The 17,851-nt window shown below is 43.1% G+C and overlaps 1 protein-coding gene across 14 annotated transcripts in view; it reads right to left on the reverse strand.

The window, feature by feature from the left end:
* Window positions 1-202: 202 nt before the first annotated feature.
* dab1b (DAB adaptor protein 1b) overlaps window positions 203-17,851 on the reverse strand; it is a 103,563-nt gene continuing 85,914 nt past the window's right edge. For 11 of the 14 annotated variants that reach the window (XM_074650550.1, XM_074650548.1, XM_074650546.1 and 8 more), the window contains 11 exons: window positions 15,429-15,560; window positions 14,133-14,252; window positions 13,591-13,629; window positions 10,920-10,985; window positions 9,229-9,288; window positions 7,222-7,269; window positions 6,903-7,005; window positions 4,895-5,545; window positions 2,815-2,942; window positions 2,230-2,334; window positions 203-1,878 (listed from right to left, as the gene is read on the reverse strand). In XM_074650550.1, the coding sequence (XP_074506651.1) occupies window positions 2,245-2,334; window positions 2,815-2,942; window positions 4,895-5,545; window positions 6,903-7,005; window positions 7,222-7,269; window positions 9,229-9,288; window positions 10,920-10,985; window positions 13,591-13,629; window positions 14,133-14,252; window positions 15,429-15,560 (1,437 nt within the window). In that variant the 3' untranslated portion in view covers window positions 203-1,878; window positions 2,230-2,244. The remainder of the gene's footprint in view (window positions 1,879-2,229; window positions 2,335-2,814; window positions 2,943-4,894; window positions 5,546-6,902; window positions 7,006-7,221; window positions 7,270-9,228; window positions 9,289-10,919; window positions 10,986-13,590; window positions 13,630-14,132; window positions 14,253-15,428; window positions 15,561-17,851) is intronic. The other 3 variants (XM_074650554.1, XM_074650555.1, XM_074650553.1) reach the window with 2 other exon arrangements.

Raw genomic sequence — 17,851 nt, forward strand, 5'->3', positions numbered from 1 at the left:
CATGTGATGAAGTAACACAATCAGCACAAAAAAGAACAAGTGATAATTATACTAATATATCACATTCACATGACAATGCTTGACCTGCGTGGAGGATTAGTGCAGTATTTGTGAGAGGAGAGCAGCCTCTGTTGGCTGCTTCTGTGGCCTTTGAGAAAGACAGCATCAGGTTACAGAAAGAAAAGAAAAGGGAGCAGAAACGTGGGAATCACATGATATTTTATTTGTGACTGAACAGTGGCATGGGTACAGTGTATGGGGGGGAAGTCATAGACGTACAAAAGTCCTTTTTTTCTCTTTTTCATGACAACTCTTAATTCCATAAATAAAATTTACAAAATATTTTGGACTATTTCTCATTTTTCTTACACGAGCAGGGGGGTACAGTTACCTTTTGTTATTGTAAGTCTAAGCAGTTAATAGTGATATCTCTATTGTTCATATTATATATAAAGTCGCCTTTCTTTTTGACCGTTTGGATTGGGTGGAGCAGACCTACAATACGCCCAAGTGCTTTTGTTACAACAATGACCTGTTTACTGTATACAAATGACCCGACAAGAAGAACAGTGACTGGACAACAGAAATCAACCTGATAAGGCGTAGAAATGCACTCTACTGTCTCCGAGCTCGCGGTTATTAAGCCAGTATGGGTTTATTTATTCAAGAAAGCAAACAGAGATATGATTCAAAGAGGCAAATTGTAAACAATGCGACCTCAGCTGGAGATGTAGAATATCTAAAAACAAACAGATGCCTCCTATTTACTAAAGAAAAACCTTTAAGGAGGATTTTTGTCACGATCTTTATGTTTGTCAACCCTTTTCCTTTGCTTTCAAGCTTAAAATGAGTGAGACAGGTAACAGCAGGCTTTATTTTGAATGACCATGTAACACAGATTCACAGTTCATATCTCACCAACCGAACGGAAACAAAGACATGTTTCAGAAATGAGAAATTAAACGGCTGCGAAAAGCGAAACAAACATCCAGACGTCAAAAGATGGAGGTGCTGGTAGGGCATTGCTTGAGAGAAACACAGGTAGTTGGCATCCAAGAGGCAGAGAGCTATCGTATGGCACAGAGGCTCAGGTATGGGGGGCGGACGGGGGACGGGGGGGGATTCTTATTTACAAAATAGATGTTTGGCAAATTTTTCGATTTGATGCCTCAAAGTCATTTCGATACCTCTAATGACTCGGCGTCATCAACTAAGAATTCACAGCTTATAAAATAAGAAATCATATTTTTTTTTTTTTGTATTCGTTTCAGGTCTAGAAGGAAGCTGTTTTTGCTCACAGCTGAGTCCGCTGAATCCACATCGAGTCTGTTCATGCAAATGGACGAATCGGTGGAGCAACACTATGAGAACATTTGGCAAATCCATCTGCTGTGTGCAGTCTCTGCTGGTGGCGGCTGACAAACCCTGAAGGTCAACCGCGTGCAGTAGGAACACTGCTCCTCTTGAAAGGCTCCCGAAAAATAATTTGCATCGTCAGTTGTCACCATGGCCCGTTTAACGTATCCTCATTAATCCGTTACAGGAGGAAGGGCGCGATCGCCTGCTGCTGTAGGTTTCCCCTCAAATATCAAAAGGTCACTTCCTGGTTGAAAGGTTTATTTGATTGGACGTTAAAGCCAAAGTCTGGTTGTCATGCTGAGGAGTACAGTACAGTAGAGTTATGCGGCCTCTGGAGGAAAGCAGATCCTGGGTTAGCCAGCTTATTACAGGACTGCCAAAATATCCTTTAAAGGTTGTAAAAAACAGAACAAGTCTGTGTAATCCAGCTGTGAGGGACGCTGCTGCTCACAGTCACTCATCCCTTGCTTCTTCTCTTTCTCGTGAGCTTCGGTCTTGGCCTTTGAGAGCTTCCATCCCCTAAAAAAAAGACAAACCAGTCGACCAAATCATGATTTGTGCGGCGACAGATCCGGCCGCCAGGTGGCAACGTTGTGCCTTTCTTATGTTTGGGTGATGCAGAGAGGCATAATGATGAGAGAAAACATTGAACTAAAACCAAGGCTTTTTTCCAAGTGGCACAAAACCACTCATGGGCAAGGGGAAACGAGACAAATGAAAAGCTAATAAAGAGTTATGAAAAAATGAGAGAGGGAGAGAGGGGGGGAGATGAAAAGAGAAAGGGAGAAAATACACGAAATGCCGCAATGTGAAGGTAGTTGATAGATTACACAGGCAAATGAGAAGAGGAGGGGACCGTGAAATACCCACTCTGTTTGTTGTTCTCTAGCTGTCTTCTTGTGGACAGGTCCGATCCTGCGGAGGATCAGGATCTCCGCTGGGCTCCGGAGAGATCGACCTCGCGACAACAGAGCCCTGAGAGAAAGAGAGAGAAAGAGAAAGAGAGAGAGAAAGAGAGAGTAAGCTGTAAAATTTATATTTTGCAGGTGACATGCTTCGGCAAAATCGACTATCCTCCAGCATTTGAAGACCTGCAAAATGTGCATCTGTTTCCTCCCACATTTCCCAGAAAAACATCAACCAAACGTTTAGGATAATGACTATAATTACCTTGAAACACCATTTTACCTTATTATATATGATCTAATCAAGACACATAACCTTTCATGTTTAATTGACTTGGCATTTCCTGAAAAAAAAAGGAGGGTAAAATCAATCCTATTTGGCCATATTACTCACGTGACATTCTCCCGTGTGTGATTACATGCGATGTACTTGAGAACAGATCATCCATATGACAATAACAGATTACAGCATCGTGTCAGTCAGTTGTTAAATCAAATGCATGAGTCTTATTGACTGGGCTGTGACCCGGAGGGGGGGGACGGAGCTCACCGATTGTTCCTCCTTGGCGTTGCTGCAGGCGCCCTCTGGGTCTACGGGGGAGTGATCTGTGGGGGGGTCGCTGGCCTGGGAAGGGGGGCAGTCTGAAGACGAGCTCTGCTGAGGGGCTGGAGTGGATGCTGCGGAGAGGGGAATATAAGAAAGGTTCAGTAAATACAAGGGCTGTAAAAGTTAACGCGATAATAACACGTTAACGCAAATTTATTTTAACGCCACTAATTTCTTTAACGCATTAACGCGATCGTTCTTTCGGAGGTTGTAGCGGGCTCAGTTTTAAAGCTAGAGTGAAGATACTGGTATCATATGAAACTAGAAAAACCTAAGGAATCCATTGGTACCAACCATGTCATACTAGCTTGTCGAGAAGGAGATTGAATAACGTTCCAAACTTGTGCTAAATTTTGGCTAGGAAAAATGGTCATGGCCAATTTCAAAGGGGTCCCTTGACCTCTGACCTCAAGATATGTGAATGTAAATGGGTTCTCTGGGTACCCACGAGTCTCCCCTTTAAAAACATGCCCACTTTATGATAATCACATGCAGTTTTGGGGCAAGTCATAGTCAAGTCAGCACACTGACACACTGACAGCTGTTGTTGCCTGTTGGGCTGCAGTTTGCCATGTTATGATTTGAGCATATTGTTTATGCTAAATGCAGTACCTGTGAGGGTTTCTGGACAATATCTGTCATTGTTTTGTGTTGTTAATTGATTTCCAATAATCAATATTTACATACATTTGCATGAAGCAAGCATATTTGTCCACTCCCATGTTGATAAGAGTATTAAATACTTGACAAATCTCCCTTTAAGGTACATTTTGAACAGATAAAAAATGTGCGATTAATTTGCAAATGAATCATGATTAACTACGGACAATCATGTGATTAGTTGTGATTAACTACGGACAATCATGCGATTAATCGCAATTAAATATTTTAATTGATTGACAGCCCTAGTAAATACAGTAAGTAGGATTTCAACTTTGTTTTGTACCACTTTCCAAAAATGTGGAGTGTTTACTGATTAATGCTAATCTGCTCTTTGAATACATGTTAGCATCAAGCTGGTAGCGTGCAATAACATACTGAGAAGCAGCGGATTCATGACCTTTACTGCATGTCATCCCCTCGGCTTTCTTTTCTTTTATACCTGACATTCTGTACACTATCAAATAAAGCACAACTTTATAAATGTGCACGCACCTTCATACCTGTCTGCTCTCCTTAAACCTTATGTTCCATCCCACGCTCTCCGCTCTCTGAATACAAGACGCCTGTCTGTCCCCAGAGTTAAAAAGTCAGCAGGCTGCAGGGCCTTTTCCCATCATGCCTCCCTCAGACACAGACAGTCGCACGATTGTGGCTTTTAAATCCAAACTTAAAACTCATCTTTTTGCCTTAACTTTCAGTATGTTGCTTATTCTTTGATTACTTCAGGCCTCATACATGTTATAATTCATCAGTCTCAATTAATCTATGAAGCCTAGTTTGTTTGTTGTTCCACAAGCACATGAACGTCCAAGCTGTGGCTGTCGATGCCTCATTCCAGATGTTTAAATCTGGATCTTCATCCTCCAGGAGATTCATCCTCTCCTCTTGTCTCTCTCTGCCTTTGTGTACTCGTTTCCTTTCTCTTATCTATGTGAATGGTGTGCTTGAGCTTTGTCTCTAGTGTGTTTGTGTGTCCTCCGTCCAGGTCTCCACGGTGGAGAGGAGGTCCAGATGTAACACGAGAGGGTGGAGTTAAGTACAACTAAACGCTGAATAAGACTTTTTTGGGCAACCAAAATGTTAAATTTCATGAATTGAAATGTGAACCTCATGGTGGCGCTAGAGGAAAAGTCAGGGGGTCACCAAAGTCAGTAGGATACATCATCTGGGAACAATGAACGCCTGTAGAAAATTTCATGGCGATGGATCTAATAGATGTTGAGTCCAGTCTGTGTCATTAGCATCCATAGAGCCACGCAGATAGAAAGGCTAATCATGTTTTTTGAAATGCATTAAGTGGTACAGATGATGGTTTAATAAGCTGCAATTATGTAGGAGGACATTAATGAAGAACACTTACGAGATTCAGTAGACGGTGATGTGGATGTAACTGGGCTCAAGGTCATCCTAGAGAGGTCAAGGTCACTACAGCTCCCTTCCTCTTCCTGGGTCGCGGCAGCTGAAGGTGGCAGCAGCAGCTGACTGCAGACCAGCGTGTCCGGTACACTCATGAGGCCCGGGGTCCCACATCTGCTCACCGACGCAGACGCGACGCCAGGTCCCACACCTGCTGCTCCGACTCCCGACGTAGAGGGGCCCTCGCCCGCGTCCGAGTCCTCGCCGAGGATTTCCTTCCCCAGGCTCAGCTGCCTCTGAAACAGGGCGGGGTCGGCCGTGTGCTGGGGGCTGGTGATGGCGGAGGAGGGGGCCGACATGTCGCAGCCTTGCGGGCACATGGTGGTAATGGGTACCAGGCCTTGGAGCATGGCAGCTGGTATGGCGTGCCCTCCCACGCCCACGGTCTGGGCCGGCATGTAGGCCGCCATGGCCGCCCACTGCTGCTGGGTGGCCGGGAAAATGTTGGCCTGGCTCCAGATGACTGGCTGACCGCCGGGGAGGACCTGAGCCACCTGGAGGGGTCCCTGCACGGGGAAGGCCAGAGTCTGGGCCTGGCCAGGAAACGGCTGCTGCGCCCACTGGGCCGCCTGCACCGGACCCATGGTCATATAACCTGGAGCAGAGACGAAGGAAGAAAGAATATTAAAGGGTATTAAGGTAGAAAAATGAAGGAGAGATTATTATTGTTATGAGCACAGAATACATTTTCTCTCTTTGATTACAAGGTCAATACATCGATTTAAAAAATTACAGCATGTTCGTCTATTAATAATGCTGTCTGGCTATCTTTGACTAAATGAGAGCGATTCAGTGCTGAACTTAATAACAGAAAGATGTATTTAAGGACAGCACTCCACAGCTTTTAAAGTCTTAAGGCTTTTTTTTTGCGCAATTAATTCACACATCAACATATTTTTTTGAACTGTTGTTTTTGACGTGAGTACTTTCACACAGAACTCAAATATTACACGGCGAAAAAGCGTCATTTTTTGCTGTATGAGGTAGATTTTTCTGAGCTTTCGCACCGCGAATAAAGGCATCAACCGATCACGTTGTGCGGAACGAGTTGAGTTGCGCCTATATTTATGAAACCACGACAACACGGAGGCTCTGTAGTCCGGACCAAGACGGCAAACTGTATTACTCCTTTCTTTCAACAAAGGCAGTGCAGATCAGATCTAGAAAGGTCCGGCTCGTAGCACCTCACGCCACACTCACGTCACAACACGCCCCTTCCTGCTATAGTTAGGGTTAAAGTGACGGGATATGGTTAGGCGTGAGATGTGTGTGTGGCGGATCCTTCTCAGAGAGAGACGAAAATGCGAAATACTCGCCTGCAAATATTATATGTCTAGGGCTTTTATTGTGAAGGTGCTACTTAGGTACTACAGGCTGCATTGCATTTTCGTCTCGTTTATTCACCACGCCCCCCGCGGTGTGTGAAGGCCTTTAGACTGAACTGAGAAATGTGGTGTATTGTTTTGTTTTTTTTAAACTTCAGTAATCAATGACACACATTCATATTGTTGTCCAGTTGATGTTACTGTTGCATGGTGATGCAATTATAAGCAAGGACTGTCTTGAAAATGCTCCTTTGCTGGAGTGCTCCAGGACAACATCTGAGATTTGAGGCTCTGCTGCCAAAAAGCACTGACTTCATAATCTGTGTTATCATGGACATGCACATTGTGAACGGGATGAAGATGTTTCCTGCATTAAAAAGGTTGCTTTTCAGAAGGCTGCTATTTTTTAAAATGATCTTGGGATGCTCTTGAATGCTCTTGGAAACCCACAATGTCAATGGTTTTTGCTAAAATATGCAAAGCCACCAGTGCTGGATGGAAACATCGCTTTACAGTATCTCCGTGTAACATTAAATCTTGGCGAGGCTTTTCACAAACTACACATCAAAGACTGACATCCCCACCAGCACGTTATTCTCTTTTATGTGTTTCAGTCCGGGTAGCTACCTGACGGCACGGAGGTGGGGCTGAAGGGGGCGTACAACTCAGCGTGTTGCTGCTGGCGGCTGCTCCTGCTCGGGTCCAGTGTGTTGGCGGGTGATGGGGGCATCTGGGAGGCAAAGCGTGCACACACACACAGACAGATGTCACAACAAAGTCACCTAAAAGTCACCAATCTGCAGCACTGTCGGATATTCAGGTACTTTAGATCTCTGCTAATGAAATGACCCAACATTACAGATAAAATACCGTCATTTAAATGCTATAAACTTGTACCAATTACACAAAGCTAATCTGGGTTTTGGTTTCGTGTGGTACTACTCACCGAGGGAGGAGTGGACATGTCGCCGAAAAGATCAAAGTGGTTGATGTTCTGCGAGTCGAAACCGAGGTTGTGAGGGAGAGAGACAGAGAGAGACAAAGTCCAGTGATACATCACGACAACGAGATCTGCACCGTCATGAAACCTTAAAATTCATCTCCAGATAGGGTATGGTGGTGATTGCATGGGTGGGTAGGTGTGTGGGGAGTGAAATCTATTCACAAAGGCGGTTTGTGCTGCGGATGGCAAGAAACAACTATCCCCTCGTTCCATTATCAGAAAATGGATCTAAAATGAATCTTTCATGGCTCGCTATAATTGAGTGGGTAAAAGGCTATTCAGTCCCATAAAACAGGCTCTGATTAGATATTCTTATGTCTGCCAATCAAGAGGGGCCCCCGTGAGAGGCCTGGGCCGCTTTTATCATGCTGATTCTACTCCACATACACAGAGGAGTGTGTTTATTTCATCAAATGTATGAAAGGAAGAAGCTCCTGGAACCATCCAACCGAGACAATGAGGCCACCTCACCCTATAGGCGGACGTGACCCCTGCTCTGGTCCCCTCTGTCCTCCACTCGCACTACTTAAAAGGAGGGGGGGGGGAGACGCGGCTATGGAAGACACTATGTGATGGCTAAGTTGCATGAAATGTATCAGGGAGCCATGCACAAGCAGACAATGAATCACGGTAAAAAAAAAAAAAGCACAAAAACACACAGGATTTGCATGCTGTAAATAAACACATACACACATATTTAAAGCAAAGAAAGAAAAAGGGAGGAATCGCAGCAATCAGTGTTGCCGCTAACAGGGTGTTTATGTCCTCCGTGAATAAGCCGGGGACATGGCGGATTGCAGTTTGCACGGCAATTTGGAACCATTGAGGGTCACAGAATGAGTCTGAATTTGGGGGGGAAAAAGGTAAACATTGTACACAGAGGTCTCTCCCTGCAGGCACTGACACACATCAGGGGAGCTTCGAAGGCTCTCAAAAAAAGGCTCCAACTGAATGAACAGACAAGCAGTAACACTTAAGAGATATGGAAGCGCTGCTACTTATACTGGCATGGGCTGTTCGGGTGAGATAGCGAGGGGCGGCCGGGACAGTTTATCTGCTTGATATGCTGAGCAACAAGCACACAAACAGCGGAGAGCAGAGAAGCACTTTTGCCAGGGCTGTTTTCAGAAGTTGCGTGGAAATTGTCTCTGGGTGAATGTTTGGCGAAATAGGGCTTGAATGAATGTTTTTTTTTATAAGCGATTTGAGGGATGTAATAGCGTGGTCACTGCATGGTGGTGAAGAACTCATAAAACCTACCAGGATGAGATGAAATATTTTTTTCAGTTTGATGAAAAGGAGGGGAGGGGGGAGTCAAAGATGCTTTTTGTGTTGTTTTTTCCTGAACAAAATGTATTGCTATTCATTAAGGTACAGCTTTTATATGAGTGTTTGGCGGCCTTGATTGTAGCCGTGACTACACTGCATGCAACCCCACCTACAAACCTCTCGTCCTCATCCTCCGAGGAAGACGGAACAGCCACCCCTTTATTTATGTAGTCGGTCCGCCCGTACCAGTCAGACGGGACCGGCAAACAGATTTTTTGTCTCAACCATTTGGTCACGACATGCGTCAGATTCTGCACAGGATTGGATTTTTGGATACGAAGCCTGCCTCTCTAATGTCCTGTGAAATTGCTGACATGTCTGACTTTGGTTGACCAATCAATTAGTCTTATCTCTTCAAGCAGGGTAGGCATGACCAATGTGGCTTTGTTTCATCGTCACCGCCACAGAGAGCGGATGCAGACCCCAGTCTGAGTCGTTCTAGGCTTGACGTTTTAGAGCCTGCAGGCTGTATAATACATAACTGAAGCTATTGAATACAGTGGATTACAAATGGACGCTGTCAAAAGGGGGCTTAAGGCACTTCCTTCGAGAGGATTTTAAAGAGAGGTTTGCAAGTAGAGGAGTAAAGAAACAAATGATAAAAAAATAAAAAACACCTACAGTCATGAAATGGCGTTTTGGGACATCATAGATCCCTTCCTTCTGCTGACTGGATGGGACCTGCATTGGATTGGAGGTCGATTCAAACGTAAGTAACAGAGCAACACCTTTTTTTTATGTTTTCTTTTTAACAGGCTGGGTTATTAAAAAAAAACAGGAGCTTAAAGGAACTGAAACATGTCTATTGAGAAAGAAAAAGCTTTCTGCGTCAATTTCGATTTAGTCAATTTTTTAAGGTGTAATTTTATCTTTTAGAGCGGCGGGATTATGCAAATTCTACAGCTGTTTTGTTGAATCAATTCTACTTAAATCAATATTGATTGCAAACAATGCGCGACGATGGTGCGTGCTCGTTCTGGGAGAGTTAAGAAAGCCTATTGTTATTCTGCCACAGTACGTCTCAACTGGTTCATCTGACAATACGAGAATGCCTCGGCTCTGGCCTCCTTTTGTATATTTCTCTCACATTTATTCAAACTATCTGTTGCTCTTAACCTCGCTGCCTGTCTCCCCTTTCGCTCTCTCTCTCTCTACTGGTTAACTTTCCCGTACGTTTTCCCCAAGTCTATTGATCTTGTTTCATTCTGAGATCAAATGGCATGGCAAGTGATTAATCTCTCTCTCTGCATCTTTCATCTTCAGAGGAACGCAAGATACAGAGAGGCAAAAAGAGGAGGAGGAGGAGGAGGAGGAGGAGGAGGAGAGAAAGGGAGGGAGGGGGGGTAGGATTAAACCATACGACAGGTCCCTGGAGTCCTAGCTGGTCCTTCAAATGGTCTAAAGCCAAAAGGTCAAAGTGTTGGATGTATAAAAGGAGCCTGCTATACAGAACTATCTGGACTGAACAACTGACCTTGACTCGTCTGCAGCTGTTTTAGACGCTACATGAGGCTTCATTTTAAATTTAAAGGTGCTGCCTTTTTAAATTTTTAGTATATCTAAAAGGTATAATCCTAAAGATTTTCATGAAATCAAATGGTTGGCATGTTTCAACAATAGTCATTAAAAGTATTTACATTCTGTAATTACCTCTTTATATAATAGTTTTCATTGGTAGTGGCGGAGTCTGCCATTCCTACGCTGGATTCAAATTGCCTTCACACGCACAGGAAACGACGCATGCATGTAATTCAGTGTCATTTTATCTCACTGATAGCCTCACTGTTTACCGTACGCTCTCATTTCACTGTATCAGAGCTGTATTTAGTTCCTGCTAATGCAAATGGAACATCCTACTGCCGCTGCTTCACATTAAAAGCGTTCAACTGGCGACACATGGGTGACTTTTATTGTGAAGAAGCCACGGGAAACACAATGGATTTGTCAGCGTGGTTAGCTCTGATAAAGATAAAGAAGTGGTATTTTTCGCGTTTTTTGATGGACGATTAGTTTTATTTATTGCAGGGAGTAATGGACTAAAATCGCACGGATTATAACTTTAACATGAATTAAACTTATTAATAGGTCTCACATTTTCGCTCTTTCCTGGATGGCTTTTCATCTTCAGCCACATTCAAACAGAAACCTTAGTTTGATCTACTTGAATCCCCAGAAAATCCTTTCTCCAAAAACAATTTGTAGCTTCTTTAAGAAAGGTGCTATAAAGTCATGTTGTTAGTACTGTTACTATTATCATCTATCACAGGGTATAAAGAGGGAGAAAGAAAAGGGGGCAATGCTTGTCTTTGTACCTGATAAACGCTCTCCTCTGACTGGGGGCCACGGAGGGGTTCGTGTCCAGCCTCAAACACTATGTACTATAGAACAGAAGTAGTGGGCAAGGCGTAGAGGTGCAGAGAATTAATGAGATGGGGAGACAGAGAGAAAGGTTGGCATATAAAACAGAGAGATACAACGAGGGAGTGATACATGACGAGAATAAATGAAAGCACAGGGGAGCGAGGATGGCGTCGAGTGGGGAGTGAAATGAGATCACGGATATGAAGGGTGTAAAAAAAATGGGGCATGGGAAAGAGGAATGGGGGGAGATGTGGAGAGAAAGAAAAAAAGAGTGAGGTGGGAAGAGGAAAGAGCACAAGTATAATAGGTCAGGCAGTAGTTCAAGGCAATGTGGAGGTCTCCCTTCAACATCAGCAATATGATGCTCCACCTCTTTGAGAGAAAACAGACCCGGAGGTCAGAATGTCCGCTTGAGATCCACGAGTGAAGTCTCACATCATCGGTCAGTATCTCCTCTTAAGATTGATGTTAATAAATGCCTTTATGGATCTCAATTAAAGGAATAGTTTGACATTTTGGGAAATACAATTATTCACTTTCTTGCCGGGGGTAAGACGAGAAGATGGATACCTCACTCATATATATGTATGGTAAATATGTAGCTGGAGCCAGCAGCCGTTTCAGGTTAGCTTAGCATTAAGGATGGAAACGAGGAAACAGCTAGCCTGGCTCTGTCCAACTGTAATAAAATTAGTCTACCAGCTCGGCAGTTTCGGATTCATCAACAACCTAATGTATTTTTCATGACGTAAACAAGACTAAAACTAAATAAAAGTAACCACTGAAAACAAGAATTATGACAAATTAACTACATTTTTCGCCAACGAATTAAAACTAAACACTGAAAAATGGACAAATGAACTGATTACTGTTTTAATGCAAAGACTTATCAAACAATCTGCTTTTCATCTGTGGAATCACTCACTGTAGCCTAACGCCTGATTAGTAACAGTATTCTCCTCCGCCCAAAAATATCTCTTGTTGAGGTGAGCTGTTTGACCTGTTGCACTACCATCAGTAAGAAACGTCTTCAATTCAGTACCGTTATGTCAGAAATGTTTTCTGACGTTATCAGTTCTTGAAAGAAACAGATTTATGGACTAAATTATTCTACAATCCACTCAAAATAAGACAAGAAGCGGAAACCAAAAAGCTGGGACAGGCTACGAAAACATGCAGGCAGCACGCCGACGTTTATAAAAAGTTATGTTAATGTAACATTATTAAGTGTTGTGAATGTAGATGTAATGTTACTTTCAATCAGCTATCTTTCATGTTAGAAGGAATGAGTAAGTTGTAGGATTAATGATGGAAGTCAACCATCTAAATATTCCTCTAGATTTTCACTAAAGAAAATAACGCTATGTAATGCAACGTTTTAGCTTGTCCTTTCAATGTAAACTCAGACAAGGAACAGTACTTTAATGAACAAGGGAATGAATCCAGCTTCTGAATGATCAGCTGCTCTGCAGAGGACAGAACAGGCAGCAGCACTAATGCTCACACTAATGCTAGATGAGCCAGAGTTTTGAAATGACAACTGAATTTAGCGATAAGAGTGTTGTGTTACTGCAGAGCAGAGTAACATGGACACTGTTTGTGTGTGTAAACAGCGCCTTTACCACTAACCTCGTGACAGATGAGAACGACACCTGTAACCATGGTAACTGTACACAACAAAGATGTTGTAGCCTCAAAATGCTCAGAAGACTCAATAAATGAGAAAACATCACAAAACTGAGACAAATGCCAAATGAAAAACCAAATGACTAAAATTGGACTAAAACTAACATAAAGTTAACACTGCAGCTCGTTTTAAGTGCTGGTAGGCGGAATATGTAACCTTTGGACAGAACCAAGCTAACGGTTTCCCCATGTTTCCAGTCTTTATGCTAAGCTAGGCTAATCGGCTGCTGGCTCCAGCTACATATTCACTGCGCAGACATGAGAGTGGTGTTGATCTTATCGGCAAGAGAGTGTCAAAAACAAATGTATTTCCCAAAGTGTCAAAGTGGTCCTTTAAGATTCTGGCCACAGTCTGGAGTTTTGTCAACCAACATCAACATAATCGGAAGCTGCAAATGGAATGACTTTATGCAAAAACACACTTCAAGAGCAAAGAACAGAGGTGATCTGGGAGGTGGTTGGACGTACCACTGAACATAGCATTCAGAGTAAGAGTTAGTGTTGTCTGTATTCAGTGTGAGCAAACACAGAGAAAAAAAAAAAATCATGTTCAGCCAAATAAATGCACAGGGCAAAAAGAGGGGGAGGGGGTAACAACCAGTCAGGGGGGTGGGGGAGGGCATGTCTTTGGAAGAAATCAGAACATTGACACAGATCAACTCAAAAAATATGGTTTTACAACACTGCACTGGCAAATGGGAGTTGAATGGTTGAACAAAACTGTCCACTAGGATGGTCTACTGTGTATTACTGGAATGGTGGAATATCATGAATCATTAATTCAAGCAGATCAGTGACTGGAGGAGATATTTAAATTAAGGATTAATTGTTTGTTTTTGTATTCCAAGCTTTGAGAGTGAAAACAGCACCAGTGAAGCTAGAAAAGCATCAAGGTCAGCAGTGTTTCGTAGCTGCTCTGTGTGCCTGCGGACCTACCTGGTAAACTGGATCGTCCACTTCGTCCTCCAGGATGGTCTGTGGGACAGAGTGGTGGGACAGAAGGCAGACGACACATGTTGTTTTTTCATCAGTAAGACAGTGAGGCCCAATTTAGAGTCTCATTAGACAGAAAATGGAAGAACGACGGAAAACAACAAAACACATACATTCATCTCAGTCTGTCTTTTCTTGCAAGCGTGCATATTTACACACTGACAGTGTGTTTTAATGAAACATTGATTTTGTATATCAAACTCACACAACCAACGCATGCATTTCCTGTCACACATACCTGACTCCAATAAAAAAAAAAGGCATCTAAACTTGTTGTATTTCCATTATATTTAGATATTCAACATAGAAATCAATGGTGCAGACAAACACAGTCTGCAATGCACTTCAGAGGAAGCTTGAGAGTGTTAAGATTTCTGTTGTGTGAATGAATTGCTGGCTGAGTTATAACGTGTGATCTCGCCTCCGAATGGGAAACGAAACTGAGAAAAAAAAAAAAAAAAAAAAGCAGAAATGTGCCGTCCTACCTGGTAGACTGCCTGCTCACACTGTTTGTCCTTCTGGGCCTTCTTCTCCATCTCCTCCCGCTGTTTAATGTCGTAGATGAGCGTGAAGAGGTCGCGCAGGTCAATGATGAGAGGCTCCGCCTGGAAGAAGAGGAAAAAGAGGATGTGGAAAATGAAGGAGAGGAAATGGACAAATAGAAGAAAGAGATGCAGGGAAATAAGGGGAGGAGTATAGCAATGAGATCCAGGTCAATGGAGAGCAGTGTTTTGGAAGATGAACATGTGTAGGCAAGCAGGCAGAAACAGATGTGGAAGAGGGGAAAAAATTGCCAATCCAGAGGATGCGCATGTGCAGGAAGGCTATTTATATTTTTGGAAAATGATCTTAAAATCTTCAGGAATAATATTACAAAACAAATATTTAACCCTTTAAACATAATTCTGAGGTGCCTCAGACTTGATTTAACCGTGTTATCCTCAACAATTTAATGAATATGTTTTATTATGGGAAGTGACCTTTATGAATTGTTTGTAGTTTCTATTTTATTTATGTATTTATTAAAATATTCATATGTTATTTTAGTCAGCCGACTCACGTAGAATAGATTATGTGAATGTGGAATATGAAGGTGTTTGGCTCTGACCTCGTCAGTAGAAACTAGCATCAGAGGAGACTACTGTAGTAGCTGCGTGTTAATATTCCCATCGGTTTCTTAGATTAGAACTGAGGTGGCGTTAAAATGAACATAAGGCAGTTTCCTGCATCACAGTAGTTTAGAAACAAATCAACAGAATTCATTTTCACAGGTTACTGAAATTACCTACAGTACACATCAGAGCAATCTTCAGTTAAACCATTATTTGTGTATTCCACAATCCTCCACTGGAGCTCCTGAGCTGGAGCTGAAGATTTGTGAAGAAACAAGTGCACATCGAGTCAAACCTGACAGAAATGAAGACTTGACTGTCTATAGACTCTATTTGAGGCTTGAATGCAAAAACAAGTCCCCCAATTTTAATCAAAATAAGTGTTTTTGAGAGCGCCAGGAAGACCTTGCACAGCCGCACAGCCATGCAGCTTGAATATTTAATAGTCCGACTGCATGGACTTGGTCTCAGCTATGTAAACACAATATTACTTTAGAACAGCTTTAAAAGGAAATTGTTAAAAATTTAGAAATTTTAAAAGACCCGACCCTCAATTTTCTTATCCAGTCTTGTGACTTGGTTTGGAACTGCCCTCGAGGACTTGAGACTTGACTTGGACTTGCCTAAGATAACTTATGAGCAGCTCTAGCAGAGTGGAAAAGTACCTACCGACTGTGACGTCTTGATGGCCACAAACTTGTGGTGGCCCTCCTTCCCGCAGACGTAGCCAAAGGCCCGGTGGTCCCTGGTGTCCTTGGCGATGTAGCTGATCTCGTGGACTGAGTGGTGATGCATGAGCACCTAAATGGCAGAGATGTAAAGTGTTACAGGAGAGACCACGTGGGCCGGGTGAAACAGGGTAATCACACATAATATACTGTATGTCTTGCTCCCCTTAAAAGGGATAGTACGGATGTTTTGAAGTGGGGTTGTCAGTGTATTACCTACAGTAGATGGCGGTCCGTGCGCCCCCAGCTTGGAGAATCAGACAGGAGTTACCGCAAAGAAGGAAAGCAATGTACTGCTGTGGACGGGGCTGGCAACAAAATGTATTTTAGCCACCTAATTGAAAGTCTCACCTACAAAAAAATCTATATCCGTTTAAGTGTACGCTGTATTTACAATATTTTCACCTCTTTACCTTGCCCTCAGACAGTCCTTTCCAACGAGGAATTGAAGCCGATATACAGTATCCATCTATGCTCTCGCCAACGCAACCAGACTCCAATGACAAAAACAGTGACATTGAGCAACTTTGGTTAGTTTGGATTGACCAAAGCTACACAATAAGGCAAACAAACTAACCGATCGAGGCAGCGGTAGACCAGCAACTTTTGTGTTCTGCGATGTAAAATTACAGTTTTTTTTCAATGGAGTCTGGTGGCTTTGGTGAGTGCATAGATGGATACAAGGGCTTCAGTTCCCCCTCGGAAACATAGACTGTATAGCTGTCTCACAGCAGGGTAAAGCAATGAAAGTATTCTAAATAGAGCGTACACTTATTCTGATTTTTAGGTGGCTAAAAGATGTTTTGCTGCTGTCCCAATCCACATTGCTTTGCTTCTGTGTTGGTACTCCTGTCTGTTTATCTACTGTAGGTAACACACTGACTATGGATAAATACCTCATACTGTTCAACCCTGCTTCAAAACATCCGAACTATCCCTTTAAAGATGCCAAAAAACATCTCTTCTTTCATTTCTGCCTTTTTTAAATAATGTTTTACAAGTACAAGTACTGTACTGTACACTGTGTTGGCAGGAAAAGTAGGTCAGACCTACTTTAAACATCTTTGCATATTGTTGAGCCAAACGCAACCCAACCAACACAGAGGGAGGAGAGATTCAAGCGTGTTCAAATCTCTACTACACAGTACTCTATAGACGCTATAGATCTTGTAATCCAGCAGCATCAGTTTGTTTTGTGCTGTTCTGTCAGATTGGGTGACATCTCTAAATGTCCATCTTTGATATCAGCAGGATGTGAGATGCTGTGAAAGTTGGTGATTGAGAGATAATCCCATTTTCAAAATATACTGTGTGATGCATTCATAACATTTCCGACTAATGGGCAGCTCCGAATCACTAGTCAAAAAATAAACACCCGCAAAACCGCATATACACACAGAGTAATTCAGCTGTCACTCGGGCACACCCACCTGCCGCTCCACTACTAGCAGAGATAAGCTCAAGCACCGGGGACGAGCATTCATTTGAATATTAGCCGATATTCAGCGGGAGAGCGTCGCTAGTAACCCTTCAGATTAATGTAAAATACAAAACTAATATGACTAGTCTACTCGATTCAGCGGAGAATCATGTCAGCTTTACATAAAGTATTTCCATCTAAACGCTTGCTGACGCCGCCTGCGCCGGAGTGATCCCCGTTTCCCCATCATAACTCAAGAGGGATATTAAGTGTGGAGTGTTATTTACTGCCAGTAATCAGTAAATAAAATGAGGAGCATTAAGTGTTAAGTGCATGATTTCCAAAACAACAAATGAGCTTGTCAAAAAGCTGGTGAGCTGGTTGGTGGTGGCTGGAGGCTTAATGTTCTTTTTCATTACAGGCGAGAAGACACGCCGCTATCACCACCAGTCATATTGAAAAGAGATATTATCAGAGATGGCTAGTTTTTTTTTTGGGGAGTAGACGCTTGGCGGTGGGGCGGGGGTCGGCAGCCACGGGACGGAACGCCGTTGCATAATTATCAGTTTAGCTCTAACGACAGCTGAGGTGGAGCCGCGGTGTAATTAGCATTAGCGGCAATGATCATTAAGGGGTGGAACGGAGTGCTAATTATCGGTTAGCGCTGATGAGCAGAGTGGGCCTATCTAGCCAACACTACGCCCCAGGACGGGGGAGAGCCGAGCCCCTCGATCATCCTGTAATGGAACAGCAGGCCTCCGAGTCCGCCAGGGGGATGGAAGCCAGGATGGAGGCGGAAACAGCCCGTCTCATAACATCACCATAACATTGCTCACTGCGCTATCATTAGCAGGCAGACGGGGCCTGAGTGATCTTAAGTAGGTCCTGAAGTATGCCCCGTATCCTACTGTGTTAAACCAGTTTATGCAGGGTCAAATATCAAA

Source organism: Sebastes fasciatus, chromosome 11 (assembly GCF_043250625.1).
Source record: "Sebastes fasciatus isolate fSebFas1 chromosome 11, fSebFas1.pri, whole genome shotgun sequence".
Taxonomy (NCBI): domain Eukaryota; kingdom Metazoa; phylum Chordata; class Actinopteri; order Perciformes; family Sebastidae; genus Sebastes; species Sebastes fasciatus.